The sequence below is a fragment of the Perca fluviatilis genome, chromosome 18, assembly GCF_010015445.1.
Source record: "Perca fluviatilis chromosome 18, GENO_Pfluv_1.0, whole genome shotgun sequence".
NCBI lineage: Eukaryota > Metazoa > Chordata > Actinopteri > Perciformes > Percidae > Perca > Perca fluviatilis.
In genome coordinates this window covers 25,261,665-25,278,687 of record NC_053129.1, presented here as the reverse complement: position 1 = coordinate 25,278,687, position 17,023 = coordinate 25,261,665, and the positions used below count along the sequence as shown (strand labels likewise).

The following is a 17,023-nucleotide window of genomic DNA, read 5'->3' as shown; positions in this document are numbered from 1 at the left end:
GACCTGTGTGTGCGTGCGTGCGTGTGTGCATGTGTGATGTTTTTCTTGAGGGTAATCTTACAATCCACGTGTCTCAGCCATGGCCATATTTAGCTCATCTGACATACAAATTTGAGTCCAACTACAATTCCCATAATGCTTCTGAAGGGAAAAGACGCTGTGACGTCGCAAGCAAGCTAAATGACTTGTGGGTGTTGTAGTTAACCATTAAACATTGCTTTGTCTTTTAATAATATTCAAGGAACTCAATAGTATTTATACCTCTCATCACTTAACAGATGTTTCTTTTAAAATTAATCTACATTAAAAATCCTTCGACAAAGTCAGTTTCTTTTATAATCATACCGGGGGAAAACAGTCGGAGCAACTACATTTCCCACACGCCCCCGGGGGTGTTGCGCGTGCGTGCTGTGCTGCGGTATCTGTGTGTGCGTGTGTGTGTGTGTAGTGTCGTCACGTGGAGGAGGTAGAGTCCACTCGGTTCTGTCCAAACAGAACGTGAGCGTTTAGCAGTCTGTCTGTTGGAGCGCCGCTCGGTGCTAAACTGATTCATGTTGTTTTTTTAGCCACCCGTCCCTTTAAACTAGACTATTGTATCGAAGAATGAGTGATAACGATGATATCGAAGTCGATAGTGACGTGAGTATTGCCACTTTGAGCTTTTTATGAATGCTATTTTGCTAGCTGACGATTTAGCTGAACTAGCGGCTCAGCTAGCTTTTCTGTCTTGATAAGTATGTTGTTTTTGTCGGGATTCTTGTTAATTGATACCAAACACTAGCTTTTCTTGCATCAGAGCATTATAAACCTGCTAAATTTGACTTTCTAGTGACTTCAGCGAGACAGTGAGATTTGCTGAACAATTATGGCTACAATTGTACTTTTTTGTTCTGTTTCTTTGCAGGAAGACTCGCCGAGATATCACGGTGTGGTGCGTAATGCTGTCCAATATCGAGAAATGTTTCACTGTTGGTGCAAAGTTAATTTATCCATCACATTCTGCTTATTTTTTTGTGGTATTTAATCGATTGGTAAGGTCATACTGTGGAGGTTGGTGTTACTTGAAAGAGAATGTGAAAGTACTGCTTTCTGCCTTGTAGAACAGTCACATGTAGGGTTTGAACTAATATTTGTGCACGACAAATTACCGTCATTTTCGGTAGCGTTAAACTATGATGCATTTACATTAGTGCAGCGAATGTTCCTCGGCATCAGCGTTAGTAGTGCATTGCAGGGTATCCCCCATCCTGTGTGTACGCGGCCATAGGGAGACGGTGACACGACATCTATATTTAGACCAAAGCTTTATCCATCTACAAAGGCTTTATTGTTGCATGTTTATTATTTTTTCCCGGTTAATACAAAGCTTTCTGTGCTCGGTGGCGGCCGGTTAGTCGCTCCGAGTCGTTTTCCCCCCGCCGGTTCACTTCACCACGGGGGTTTGCATAATACACATCTAGGTCATCTCAATAAAGAGACGGAGCGTTTTGCATTTGTGCTGCATTCACGATGATGCGGAGGAAAAGGTGTCGAGGGCTTGTTGCATGTGTGGAGGACGGGCAGCCGCGCCTGCATCTCGGACGAGCCTTCGTGTCAGGAAGGGGTGCTGCGGGATGTTTTTCCTGTGTTGCAGCAAGTGATTAGTGATTAGAGCCATCTTCTCTCTACAGGCCACCGAAGGGCTGGCAGCCTAAATGAATGACGTATAGCTGCATCGCATACTGGCGAGAAAAACACCCTGCACGACTCGGTCGATGCACAGGCTACACAACACGACGTATTACCTCCAGCCAGATAACTAGAATTTAACTACATAAAGGCATTTCGGAAAACAATAGTTTTACAGTTTTGAATATGCCTTTAGTGATATTAAGATGGGATTAACTTTTTTTCCCCCTTGTACCCTCCAACAGACCTCAGGCCTTTATTTCTCCAACATGGTTACTTTTGCCTCAATTGCAGAGCCACATAAGAAACTGAGACCCGATTTCAGTTCACTTTGTACTATTTAATTTGATTACCGAAGCTATAAGCATAAAATATGTATGCCCTGATAGCTGTTTGTGCTCCTCAGTGTCAGACGATTGCATTCATCTCTGCATATCTTGTTCTAAGTGAATGCGAATGAAGCCTTAAAATCTGCACATATAGGGCTGAATGATTTGAGTAAATATCTAATTGTGTCAACAGCAGGCAGTTTAAACTTTCACTTGCTACAGCTTGTTAAGACACCGTCAGTTATGTTATAATTTAAATTGCGGCCCTTGCGACTTTGAAATGGCTCTTTTTCGAAATTTCGATATAAAAAGGATGTATCATTCAGCACTGCGTACAAGCATAGAAATAAAAAAGCACTAATAGTGGGTACAGCGTAGCAGACATTGAATAGGTTTCCCAACCTAGATAGTGGGTCTGTTGTCCTAATTTGTGAGATAAGAGACTGACCGTCTTGTCACAAAGTAAAATGGGTGGTGAGCACCAAAGCCTTGACGTGTAGTATGCATTAGGTCATGTTAGACTTGAATATACAGCTAAAACCTCAAGTTGATTGACAGTATTGTATCGGCAACAATTTAGATTATCGGTTGAGTAGTTTTTAAACAAAACCGTCAAAGATTCCCAGGTTTAGATTCTCAAACGTGATGTTTGATATCGTAAGTTGAATATCTTTGGGGTTTCTGACTGTTGGTCGAACAAAACAAGACATTTAAATATGTCACCTTGGGTTCTGAGAACGTGTGATGGACATTTTTCAATATTAGCTGACATTTTATTGAGTAAACAAAAATAATCGATAGACTAATCAAAATGAAAGCAGTCGTCGTTGCAGCTCTACTTAAATATAGCTTCACAGTAGGGAAGAACACACTGATTATGTTATACCTTTTATTTAATTTAATTAGATTTTTCAACGGTGGTGTCAATCGCCTGCTGGAGCTTCTGGTTTATTGGTGACTGGTTTTCCACGTACCCCACCAGCCTGACAGAAGTGTAGGCTTTCACGCAGATAATGTGAGACAGCCATCCATAGCCAGGAAGCTGCAGCTACCAGCTCTTCCACGCGGCACCGGGAGCTGTTATGTTATGTGTCATGGTCAGGTAAGAATAGAATGGAGGGAGCAGCTCAGCTGGCCGTTCTTCCTAGGCAGCCAGCAAAAGGTATCAGTTTTGTGATGGAACTGATTATAGTTGCACTTAGGTAATTGGACACCTGTTTGTGTGGTGCCTGATGTGCTTAACAACTCAAATAGCTTACCATGTAGCTAAGAAGGGACCAGAAAACATGTCTCCGTACAATTAGCTGTATGTATAAAGGTAGTTTGTTATCCGTGAACCTTCACAGGATATTGGCTCTTGTGATTTATATTACATGTATCTCAGTTTGTTTTTCATCACCAAATGTGATGCTCATAAAATTCTCATGCACTAACATTTAGCTACACCAGTCTAGAATATATGTAAGGTTGGAAGTTGTACATCATTTGAGAAAGTTGGGTCAGGCGAAATTACGGTATATACCAGGAGGCACCGTTTATGCTGCTCTATCTATGTCTCTAACTTCTCAGGGTGTTTTAGGCTGTTGTACACAATGCTGCAAAGCAATAGGAAGGAGTCCTCTATGGCGATACTTGATTTTTATATATGTTTCATCAATGTGATGAAGTGCCTTGATTTATCACAACAAGTATTGATATCTGGGCATAAAATTACATGTACTATGATCAAAATTGTTGTCCATATCACCCAATTCTTTTAGCAGAAGTGGTAAGCCACCCAGATCCTGATGCGTCTCGTCTTGTGGTCCATTTAGTTGACGGCCTAAATAACAGCCACACCTATTAAATACATATAAATGTGTTATTTGCGGGGTGAAACAGAACCTCTGCATGCCTTCCTGAAAATTAATGTTTTATTTAATAAAAGTATGCAGAGGTGGCCCACCTCCACTATAAAACAGTGTCAAGAAAAGTTGAATTCTGTAAAAATCGAAAATGTCTGTCTAATAAATGGGTGATTTCACCTAGAAAAGCTTCAAAGTAGTGATATTCAGCAGTAGCCTATTACAGAGTGTACACATTAAATTGCCCAGGGCATTTAATGCCCATAATTGCCAAGTAATTGTACATGAAGCAGCTCCAGAGAGTAGTGCTTAAATACATTCTTGGATCTTAATTACTTTTCAAAGATTAATGATATCCAGTACTTTGCCTGATAAAAGAAGAGTTAAAACGTCTTTGTTTTCAGCTAATTCTCATGTGCCTCTTTAGTGTTTTTTGAGCATGGTGTGTCACCGAATGTGCTCAGCACAACTTGAAAATGTTAACATTTAATGCTAAAGGAAAAACCAACAAAAAGCAAAAAAATATACAAATTAAATCCAACAAACAAAAATATATAAAAGGCTCTAAAACTAATAAATGACATATAGCACAAACAAGCTGTGTGGTTAAAAAAAAATTGAATATAACTTGATATCTTTACAATAGGAGCAAAGTCTGAAGTGTATTTATGTATTTTTATAATTTAGTGTTGTCAGTCCTAGTGTGACTCAAGAAAAAAGTCACATGTACTTTCTGTTCACTGAATCCGTGCATATCACAATGGCTGCCAGGCTTGTAATTGCACATGCCATCAATACCAGTCATGTGTTTGTTTGTGCCAGGGTTAATGGAGGGAGTGGAGTCTCGCCTCTCTGTGGCTTTGTGTATGATACGAGGAGGAGGCGGCACATGGTCCTTGTGGATTTGTGTCATGAGCCTCTTTCCGACCAAGTAGTTACAGGAACAGTCCACTTCTAAACAGTTCTACGTACTACTCTTCCCCCAAAACAGTTTTTGCCATTTGCATTCACGCTGGCCAAGTGGCCATAGTAATTGACCTTTTGTTATTATAACACAGCCATCTAACCACCACTATGCGGAAAAGGGAAAAGACCCTGCCCTGAAGTAGGAGCTGAAAGAGTTACAGGAACTGTGGCCAGAGCAACTTAATAATCCCCAAATTGGTCCAGTCGGAACACGAGAAAAAAAGGCTTCTAGGAACCTTATATTCTAGGAACTGCAAAAATCCCTATGGTCGGAAAGCAGCTATGGATGGTTTGTGGCTCTTGTGCAACAGGCTGCAGGAGCAGCTGTCACCATGCCAACCAGACCAATCACATGCGGGTGTGAATGATATGCATTGAATTAAAAAAAAGTGTTTTTTGTTACAGTTTTGGTTTCATATGCAAGGCGTTTAGTCTGATAGTTGGTAGTTGGTTGTACTAGACTTGGTAATTTCTAGCATTACATTGCTAACTAATAGCTTGCTTTTGTTGAGATGTCAGTAACTCGAGTCACACTCAACACGTCGTCCCTCCCACCAAACCTATAACACGCTGAAGGCTTGTCTTAACCTGCGTGCTGTCTCACTTGTGGCCACTTTGGTCTTTGTCATGATCCTTGGACAAAGTGAGTCAGATGATACCAGTTCACATGACTTCTATCTCGTCTCCCTTCTGCCCGAGGCAATGTCGTGTGCACACCACCGTGCTGTTTCATTGCTAATATTTAAATTGGGCCTTGCTTTGTTGGAGCTGTATGAAGCAAGATGATCAGTGGAGCTTGTACGGGCTCTGATTGGGTGTTGGACTTAATGTCTCAGCCTGGTGACAGCGTGGATTAGGCCAGAATCAGATGTTATTGGAGGCTGGGATGGTTTGGCCTAAAACAGGTCGAACTACAGGCAGCAAACTGATCTCCTGCCTGACTGTGGTTATGTGATTATGGCAGCCATCTTGTGCCTTTACAGTCTAATTAGAATATAAAAGTGTGGTTGAAATTTAGAGCCTGTTAGATGCTGATGGATGAGCCTCTGTATGTTAATTGGGGATGTATAAAAGGAGGATTGGGTTGTTATGATAAAGCCAGTTATTTGATTTGGCAAAAGTCATGAAAAATGTGGTTTGATGCGGTACAACAACCTGAATTCTCCCAATAGACCATCATAAATCTACATTTCATGAGGTCTTTGTCGTCGTCGTGCTGTTTGATTCAGTCGGTGTAATCCTCATCTAGGATCTGCTGTTCTCCTCCACCCACCTCTCACCCCATCTGAATGACTTTTAGTTTCTTGACTTTGCCCGGTCATGAATTTGAACGGCCACTCCTGTGTGCTCCTGCAGAGAAGGAGGGACAGAAATGTGGTGAGGAGGAGGGGTCTGCTTGGTTCACATTGAAGGAGGGGGATGGAAGCTCAGGAGGGGGCCAAAAGACAAAAAAGGCCACAGAATGAAGCAACTTCTAGTGATGAAAGTTAAACCTACATTTTTTTTTTTTTTTTTTTACACTGTTTGTTGGCCTTTTTATTGGCCTTTTAGGTTGACTGGAGTGCTGACAGTCAATTAGTCAGGTGACAGAAAACTAATCAATGACATTTCGGATTATTGATTATTTGTCTTTATCTCTGCCAAGGTCTACCAGGCTTTTGGGATATCCTGCTGACAGACTGTCTGTCTGTTAGCAGGATATCCCAAAAACCTGACCGGCTTTAGTGAAATTTAGTGCACACACAGTTGGGCCAAGGAACATATGATTAGTTTTTAATGTGATTTTTGAATCCAGATAATGATCTAGGAATGTCTTAGCACACTTAACTTGAATAAGAAAATGGTGGCACATTTATTCCACGATTTGTAATTGTATGTATTTTGAGTCAATTCCAGATGTGGAATTATTGATTTGTTTTAGTTTTTTTTTCTCATTTCAATTGTGATGCACACTCTAGTCTGTTAACTAAAACTCCTGATTATTTGCCAACTAGTTTCTTACTGACTGATTCTCTTCATCAATCAATTTGAAAGGAATACTACTTTTTGACCGAGACCATTTTAAGATGACTGGTAACCTGGAACATTTTATAGACCAGGGTTGTTTTTTTGACCCCCTAGATTAATCAAATAACACCCTCCAAAAATGTATATAGATGAATCAATAATCTGTATGTAGTCTTGGTGAATGCTGACAGTTCTGCTGCTGCAACAATAAGAATTTTGTATTTGTTTAAAAAAATTTAATTTAATCTATTTACTGACCACAACCAGATTATACAAATATTTACTGCAATATTTTCCTTCCTTTTGTTGTGTAGTTGACTGCCATTGACCTCAGAAGGTCTCACAAAAACTTATATTGGTATGTTAAGGCTTGATATAGACTTGATTTTAACTATGTAAATAAAAGCTGTCCTCGGAATTTTATTTCGTTTTTAGAGTGAGTTTTTTTGGTTAAAGTGTGGTTGATGTTGTCATTATCTTAAGTAAAATACAGTACAGGCCAAAAGTTTGGACACACCTTCTCATTCAATGCGTTTCCTTTTTATTTTCATGACTATTTACATTGTAGATTCTCACTGAAGGCATCAAAACTATGAATGAACACATATGGAATTATGTACGTAACCAAGTGTGAAATAACTGAAAACATGTCTTATATTTTAGATTCTTCAAAGTAGCCACCCTTTCCTTTTTTATTAATAAGGGAAACAATTCCACTAATTAACCCTGACAAAGCACACCTGTGAAGGTAAAACCATTTCAGGTGACTACCTCATGAAGCTCATTGAGAGAACACCAAGGGTCTGCAGCGCTATCAAAAAAGCAAAGGGTGGCTACTTTGAAGAATCTAAAATATAAGATATAAGTTTTCAGTTATTTAACACTTTTTTTTTAAGTACATAATTCCATATGTGTTCATTCATAGTTTTGATGCCTTCAGTGAGAATCTACAATGTAAATAGTCATGAAAATAAAGAAACACATTGAATGAGAAGGTGTGTCCAAACTTTTGGCCTGAACTGTATATTCTGCAACCCAAGAATATTTACATAAAGGATGAGCTTTTTTTGATGATAAACTGGCAGAAATTAGGGTTTGATCAGTATGTTGTCTATAGCTGGAACAATTAGTTGATTAATCGATAGACAGAAACCTTTCTTCGATGCATAAATGCCGACCGTCAGATTTGCATTTCTCTCTTATGTGATAGTAAACTAAATATGTTTAGGTTTTGCTATTTTGAACATGTTACTTTGGGCTTCAGACATTTGTGATAGGCATTTTTCAGTATTTTATTATAGATTAAGCAATTTATCGAGAAAATAATTGGCAGATTAATCAGTTATAAAAATGATCGTTAGTTGGAGCCCTGATATCTTGATGATGTTTGCTTCTTACTAAAAATCAGATGCGAGCTAGCTATTGTTGTTCACATCTGATATGATGGATAGAAAGACTTTTGAATATATATGTATTTAGTTTGAATGACAGTGGGGATGTTGTAAAGGCAGCAGAGCTGTTTGTGTAGGTTGACCCAGGACACCCGCTGTCCTCTACCCACACAGCTCTGCTGCCAGGCTGAAGGCCTTGTGACTCTTGTCATTGCAGGCAGACAAACGGGCACACCACAATGCGCTGGAGCGCAAACGTAGGGACCACATCAAAGACAGCTTTCACAGCCTCCGGGACTCGGTACCCGCCCTGCAGGGAGAAAAGGTTGGTAAAGCTCAGCCTGCAAGTCCTCCAGGCACACGATGTTCAGGCTCTCATGTAAGAAATTTTTGAACTTTTGCTATGTGTTTTCTAAAGGTGAAGTATAACATGTTCTGTGTGAATTTTACTCCCAAAGAATATTTAGGGATGAGTGCATTTCTATCATGATGTCATTTTAATGATTTCCTTTTGAGTACAGTGGTGCTCATAAGTTTATGAACCCATGCTAAAGTTGACTAAAAAAAAATCATCTTTTGGAAATTGATCTTAATGCCTTAATTAAAAAAATTAAACCTTTTAAGGACACCAATTTTCTTTGTGAATGAATAATGTATCGTAAATAAACAAATGTTTGTCCTTTAAAATACAGGAATACCTAGAGATTGGCATGGGGAACTTTCCATAAAATCATCTCTCAATGCAAATCAAACCAGCCATTAGGCTAACTGAAATAAAACCATGCCAATCTCTAGGTATGGTGAAGGGTATGTGATGGGGCTATTTTAATTCCAAAGGCCAAGGGAACTTTATCAGGATGCATAGTATTCTGGATCCATGAAATAACTGGCCTTAAAAAGTAAAAATCTGCCTGCCTCTATGGGAATTTAACATAGAAGTGCGTATACTTATGCCCCCTGTATTTTAAGGAAGAACATTTATTTATTTACGATAAATTATTCATTCACAAAGGAAATTGGTGTCCTTAAAGGTTGGATTTTTCCTATTTTTATTTTTTAATTAAGGCATTAAGATCAATTTCCAAAAGATGATTTTTTTTTTTTTTTAATTCCTCTTTTTAGTCAGCTTTAGCATGGGTTTATAAACTTATGAGCACCACTGTACATAGATGCAGATGTCTTTGCTTGCTTTATAATGTGTGGGCAGAGAAATAGTTAACGGGACTGGGAGGAGGGCAGATGGTGGACGAGTGCAGATTGGCAGCAGCAAGACAGTGATGCAGTCTAAATACTTGGACCAGCGTCAGGAAGTTATTATGAGGACATTTTGTTGCTCTCTTCCTGTTTTGACATCCATGACATTAAGAGCATTTGGAGAGCTGGTTTAGTAACTGGGCACACAGTGTGTTATTTTCCCCTAAAAGACCAGTTCATGACTCTGACACAGTGTAAAGGGCGGGGTGGGGGGGGCTTAGGAGATGACGTGAGGGATATTTGCTGATCATTTGTAAGAAGTGTTGGGTTACCGCTGCCTCAGTGCTCGACCACCGCCTCTCTCCCAGGACCACACTACTATTATAGCTCTGTTGTAAGGCCAACATGTAGTTTGTTTCTTGTGAGAGGAAACTCAATATGAAGAGAATATTAGGGCTGGGTACCAAACCTCAATACATTGTTGGTACGGACTAAAATGTGTCTGCAGCATTAAGGTTACAAGACTGCAAAGTACTTTAAACTGGTGTTGAATTACTCGTAATCTTGTCTCCTTTATTTAGACAGTTCCTGTCAAAATGTTGCCAATTCCTTGTTTCCATAAGGAAATCGTTTGAAAAGGCAGTAAGCCACCTTGGTCCTGGCGCATCTCGTGATCAGTTTATTTAGTAGATGGGGGCTTCAACAGTAATCACACCTAAACTAATAACTAGCTTATCAATCAACTAATTGGCAACCATGTTGACCATTAATTAATCATTTGAGTCACTTTTTAATTATAAAAAGCCCCAAATTCACCTTTCTAGTGGCACTGCTTTTGGTTTTCTCTGTCTTTAATGATATTAAACTGGATATTTTTAGGTGTCGGGCTGTTGGTCGGACAAAAAAAGCCACTAGAATATGTCAACTTTAGCTTTGGGTAATTGTGATCAACAGTTTTCCTTATTTTCTGTTATTTTATAGACCAAACCAATTGCTTAAGAAAAAAACAGGCAGGTGAATTCTACGTCTCTGCTCTTCTTTCGTGAATGTTGATGCCTTACCTGAAAAAGATTTACAAACAGGAGGTGGACTTTGTTTTAGGTGATAAAACACTGAAGGAAACCCCGGGTTTTGGTATCGATACAGAAACTTGGATAAAGTATCCTCACTACTATCAATTTGAATTCCAAATGGGTACCCAGCCCTAATGAGTACAAATCTCACGGATTTTGCTGCTCATATTAAGTCAATAAAGGTGTAGATGTAGCAAATGTTTGTCAAATGTCTGCTTTTATGACTATTTTTCAACCGATCAGATAATGGGCTGCAGCAGTCCTCTTGTTTACTGTAATCAAGGCGAACACCCTGGCAGTAATGTCAGGGTTGTGACCTAGCCTGTGGATGTCAGACTGAAGTGCTAATAGTATTTTAAGAGGCTAAGAGAAGGCACGCTGAGCAGACACACACAGCGTTGTCCTTGATTGTCTTCTGCAGTTGTTTCAGCCTGCATGAATTTTTGTGTAAGAAATGTAATGACAAGTCTGTATACTTGCGTCACTGCATCAATTTCTGCATGTGTCACTAACAGCAGTCTACCAAACAGGCGTCGCGCGCTCAAATCCTAGACAAAGCTACAGAGTACATCCAGTACATGAGGCGAAAAAATCACACGCACCAGCAGGATATCGACGACCTGAAGAGGCAGAACGCACTGCTGGAGCAGCAAGGTAACAACACTGCCTTTCCTGTCACTTTGCACTTCAGGTTGGGGATACTCTACATGACATTTAGATTGATTATGTCACCATTTTGTTTTCAGCACTTTATTTCAGAATTCAGAACATCTGTGCCAGTTTGGTTTTTTTTTTTTTACCTGCTTATAGTAGTAGGGACTCCCATGACCACCTCAGGAGAGGTTTGAGTTTTAGCAAATCAAATTTGAACTGCTACAGCCAGCAAGAAGGGAGGGTGAGGAAATACAAAAAAATGCTTCACTGCTATGTTTGTTTTGGCTGTTGTATAGATTGTTGTGATAAAAGAGCATGTGGGTGAATGGTTTGAGAACATGTAGTCCCAATCTCAACATCAAAGTGTTTGTGCCACGACATTGTACCATAGACAGTGTATATATAATGGACCAACAGATCCCGTTGCTCTGGACGGAGACCAGTGAAGGATATTAGAAGCACTTTTCCGGTGAGCGTTACTGCGCAGCCTCCAACTGAGACGGAGAGCCTAGGTTAGGGCTGGGTATCGTTCAGAATCTTTCGATCCGGTGCCAATTTCGATACCGATTCCTAACGATACTTTTTTCGATACCATATGTTTTAAAATCCATTTCAACATCAACAAAAATACATTAAACACAAAGCTTTTATTTCCACCTTAATTGTGAATCAAAACAGTTATCAAAATTAAAAAAATCTGGTAAAACTGCTCACTCAGAGTAACATTAATAAAAGTGCCTTGCCTTGCAAGCTCAGCCTGTCAGTCAGTCATCAGGGCAGAGAAACCACCGTTGTGGCTGCTTGTAAGAGGAAGTGGAACGTCAACAGCACCGCGACCGCTTTCGGCTCGCCATTAATATCATATCACAGCAAACGCTGTCTGCGTGAAGTTTTAAAAAACTGTAACCACACTTGAAACCAACCGTGACTCTCTGTGACTTCAACAAAACTGCAGACAGTTTACTCCGTCCGCACCTCTCCGTGTGCGTATGTGTGTGTGTGTGTCGGTCGGAGCTCCGCTCTGTGTCAATATGCAGAGAGGACAGATAAGCTTGCTCTTACGCGCTAAGACGCTTTTGGAACCGAAATTTGGCACCGAAAGATAAAGAATTTTTCGATACTCATAGGATTGGAATATTTTTTTCGATACCATAAAAGTATCGACGTTCGGTACCCAGCCCTAGCCTAGGTATATGTAAGGAGATAACATGGGCACAGGCTAATTATTGCTAAGTAAAATGCTAGTTAACATTAGTAATTAAATTTAAACGGCTAATGTAAGTCGAAACTGCCTGTGTCTTATTTTGGTTGAACATGTGTACGTTCAAAGGTTGTTTAGTCGTGCAACAGAAAACTCAGGTTGGACAGATAGTCTAGCTAACTGTCTGGATTTACTCTGCAGAGATCTGAGGAGCAGTTAATCATAGTCCTCAGAAATCCACCGGAGTTTAGAAGGCAACACAAAGAACGTGGAAGGTGGTGGGCATCCGTCCGAAATGAGGGACATCTGGCGGAATTTTGGGCGCCACCGGAACAATCCCGGAAATGACCGTGGATATAGACTACATTACTGCTGAAACGGAGACTTTGACAGTGTGCTGATGGCTGAGACCAGGGCTAGATGCATAATATAGGCATAATAGATGACCGTATAAGTGAAGCCCCCTAGTGGCTGACTGCAGTATAGGTCATAAATCCTGCCCCCTCCATGTCAGCGGTTGGGACATGGACCAAACAAAAAAAATCAAAAGCACATATCAAATAATTTTTTCCCCAAAAATATTTTCTGTCATTTTAGGTAGTTCTTATCACGTTGATGTTTGTTCGAATGTAAATTTTTCAGATAAGTCTGTTTTTTATGGGTTATTTGATGCTATAAAAGCGGGGTGAAACGTCATGATTGACAGCTGTGATTGGTCGGGCGGGCGTATGGGCGGGATTTCGATACTGCGGCTCCACCACCCGATCACTTATGTGCAGACTCTGGCTCCAAATTTACAAGATGGCAGCGCCTGTTTCCGGGACATTTTGGCTTCACTTTTGTGCCGAGACGTTCATTTTGGAACCAAAAATGCTTTGAAATGTTTAATTTAGATTTTCCCTTTTTTATAGCAGTTTGTTAATATTTCAATTTATTACTTTCAGCCCCAGAAACATATCACAGAGTTTAGGGAAAATATTTATATCATGGCCTAATTGTTGAATTTAAATATATTAAGTCCAAACATTTATCAACCTTTAAAAACCCTATTTACCATGTTTAATCTTGTTATAATATTCTAATAATTGTAAGTATAATCTGCTGTTCCGGGCACTAACATTCCTAAATTCCTAGTAAAAAAACAACAACAAAAAAGCAGAACATGACCTGAGTGTCCTCAATGGTAGCCATAACCCCATAGGCTTTTATACTTCTAAACAAGCACCACTGTATCGGAGTAAAAATAGCAGCGTTTGAAGGAACATAAATAACAAACAAAAAAAATGATAATAGAAACCCTCTGAGAAAATTGTTAAATTAAGAGGCTCGTGGAACAGACAAAATTTAGGGATTTAGGGGAGCCGTTTATGGCAAAGTGGATATGAAGGAAATCACTATCATTGCTTCAATCTCAGCAGAGCGGGAATGTATCCAGTAGGATGGTGAGACACAACTAATATCACAGGGTGGCCGCGGGTCCTTAAAAAGTCTTAGTCTTAAATCACTTTCCCTAAAAATAAGGCCTTAAAAAGTATTAAATTGTCTTAAATTCAGATTGGATAGGTCTTAAATATGTTTGTGTCATGCAACCGCGAAAATGCAGGCAATCTGTTCTGCCAGCCAGGTCGAATATTTTTTACGCAAGGTAACCCCATTTGTACATGACCTATCCCCTGACCAATTGGCTATCCTAACCTTAACCGAGGTCAAATGCCTAACCCCTACCAATCGAGCTGCTTCGTGGGTGGGTCTTGGTGTGGCCATAGTCAGTGGGATTTGCAATTTCGCCGCATACAGGTAATACAGCAATGGTTGATAGCCACCTAGAAACATGGGGAAATGGAAATTCAATTACAAATTGCTTGAAAAGAACAAGTATTATTGGTTAAGGTCGGTGCCCGGGAATGTTTATGAAGCGAACTGCGTTATGCGTGGGAAGAATTTCAAACTTGGTAAACTACGTACTACGTAAAGGCTCGCCAGCAGCCCGTAATTGCTCGTTTCTGCTCCACCATTTCTACCGCTAGCAACGATGTCAACGCTACAACGCTGGATGTTAGGATGGGAAATCCACAGCCAACAATGCCAGCTGACCGCCGAGCAATTGTGGCTCTATGCCAACACTCTGAGCAGAGGTGATTTGGGTGCTGAGGACTGTGACAAGCCACAATTCCTACCGGTATAATGACAGGATTGAAGAAGTGTTCAAAGCAATGTTTCCAGATTCGGGGCTTGTACAGTCATTTACCTGTGGAAAGGACAAGACCAGATAATAATACCATTCTAAAACTCAATTTGGCTGTTTTTACTTCATTCATTTTAATTTGTCTAACATGTAGTGCCCTATCCATAGTTGTTATTCACTTGACAAATCAGTAAAGCTTAACTATATGATACACAACATACAAGAGGTTAGTTAATAAATATATTTATGGCACACTTACTTTGAAATGCTGAAGTAGATCCTGGGCAGTTGCATGGTGCATGAACTGCTCCATATAATCTTGACTGGACATGGTCCTTTAACCAATACTGCACATGCAAGTCCAGTTGTTTGCTTTTGGTTGTCTGGTTCAGTGTCTCGTTGAACATAATTACAAACGCACCGCATTCAAGTCTTAAATTTCATTTAGAAGTGGTCTTAAAAAGTCTTAAATTTAACTTGTTTATACCTGTAGCCACCCTGTATCAATTGTGTATATCCAGATTATTTTATTATTTTTTTCAAAGGTCAGGACTGTTCGCGATGGTCAGCGGCACAAATTTGGCTTGACTGGGCCGTGTAAGGACAGCCACTTAGTCATGTAATGTGTCCCCAGCCTGAATATAGCTTCACAGATTTTGAACATTTTGGAATTCTGTTTATCTTCCTCACCTTCTTCCTCCATTCGTGTTTGTGTGTGTGCGTGTGTGTGCGTGCGTGCGTGCGCGCAGTCCGTGCTCTGGAGAAGGTGAAGGGCTCCGCCCAGCTCCAGGCCAGCTACTCATCGTCTGACAGCAGCCTGTACACCAACCCCAAAGGCAGCGCTGTGTCGGCGTTTGACGGAGGCTCTGACTCGAGCTCCGAGTCGGAGGCCGAGGAGCCGCCCAACAGGAAGAAGCTGCGCGTGGAGGCCAGCTAGAGAGCGGAGCGGTTCAGACCCGGCCGAGGCAGCGGGTCCCAGAGGAGGGCAAGAGGGAAATGCAGCCTTCAAAGCTCTCGAGGCTCATTAACCCCCTCATGCCAGCAACGACCACCTCCAGCCGCCCTCACCGTCCGCCATCTCTCTCCTCCATACGTGGGTGGGCTCGCACTGGAGACTCATGACCCCTCTAACCTCCTCACACCGCCGCCACAATCTCTCTCTCCTTCTCCCTCCACCCAATCTCCCACAACAGGAGGGAGGAAGTCAGCAGGGTGGAAGATGACCGCTTTAATACGTGTAGAGAGCTTCAGGTTTTTTTCCCCTTCCCATCCCTCTGTTTCTCTCTTTACCTCCCTTCCCTGTCATTGGTATCCACCCCCCCCCCCCCGGCAACATCTACAATCCAAAACCCAAAAAGAGGCAGCTTGGCTACTTAAGGACTTGATGCTTTTTTTGTATCCTCAATAAAGCCCCCCCTCTCCGGGTTGTTTTTTTTTTGGGGGGGGAGGGCGCGCCTGGCCTACACCAAGCACTGCTATATTATATATATTTTTTTGTTTTGTTTTGTTTTATTTTGTTATTCTTGATAATAAAAACAAACCTGTTTAGAATTTACACACACACCTAGATAAATTGTCCTGGAGAAGTTTACCTTTTTAAAATTAAAAAATTAAAAAAAATACTTTTTTCCACTAAAGAATGTGAAGATGCTTTGAAGCATATGTTAAAGTGATACCCACCTCAGGCCCTCTGGATTGCAGATGTTTTCTGCCTGACACGTTTGTTAACAAGATTTAAAAAGAAAAAGAGAAAACATGGCTCCTTTGTTAAAATTGTTGTTTTGAAGGAGAATATTCCTAAACTTGTATCGTATTTTGTCCTTTAGCTTGAAGTAGTGAATGACTTTAGGTGGCTGAATACGTTAGGCATCTCGTTTTTATATATTATAAAAAAGCATCGATTGGAGGGTTTCAAGTTCTAAAGTATGTTATGCATTTTGTAGTAATCTCACGAGTCATGGGAAAATGCCAATTTGTCACACGTAGTTTTCCTTAAGGGTATGAAATAGGTATTGAATGTCAAAAAGTAGCTCCAGTCTTTTGCAGTACAAGGAAGTAAAAATAATTCCCTTTCGATGTGTTGTGCTTTACACAGTAAAAATCAATGTTGCTGAATCCCCCAAGGAAAAAAAGGAAGCATTTTGCGTGTCTAGGAAACGTGTGTATGTATATTGTTTCCATTTTATTTCCATTTAGGAGGATATCATTGGTGTATTTGTTTGTCTGATTCCATTCCATGGAAATTACAAGTATGTTGTACATACTGCCAACAATTGTCTTGCAAGTTGAGGCCTACCTTTACTATGAGACTATAAAATAAACTATTTTATCCTTTAACACACTTCATGTGGTTTTTAAGAGTCTAAAGTGAATTTAATGGTTTCTCACCTTTCTTCCCTCTTAATTTCTGGGACTGCTGTAGAAGAGCTTTCAGGACTGCATTTGCTTTGTGTTGGTATAGCAGACAAACAGAACTTCAGGTTTTTCTGGTTTCCAGTGATGCTGGCAGGT

At 40.4% G+C, this 17,023-nt stretch overlaps 1 protein-coding gene across 8 annotated transcripts; it reads left to right on the top strand.

The window, feature by feature from the left end:
• The first annotated feature begins 445 nt into the window (after positions 1-445).
• On the top strand, positions 446-16,849 carry max (myc associated factor X). Of its 8 annotated transcripts, none has more exons than XM_039781650.1 (5): positions 447-639; positions 905-931; positions 8,423-8,530; positions 11,003-11,126; positions 15,262-16,849. In XM_039781650.1, exons 1-5 carry the CDS (start codon positions 604-606, stop codon positions 15,447-15,449), a joined length of 483 nt encoding a protein of 160 aa, XP_039637584.1. In that variant the 5' UTR covers positions 447-603; the 3' UTR covers positions 15,450-16,849. The 8 variants fall into 8 exon arrangements, with proteins under 8 accessions (XP_039637586.1, XP_039637585.1, XP_039637584.1 ...); XM_039781649.1 differs by having other exon boundaries at positions 10,988-11,126; XM_039781647.1 differs by having other exon boundaries at positions 8,423-8,584.
• The last annotated feature ends 174 nt before the right edge of the window (positions 16,850-17,023 follow it).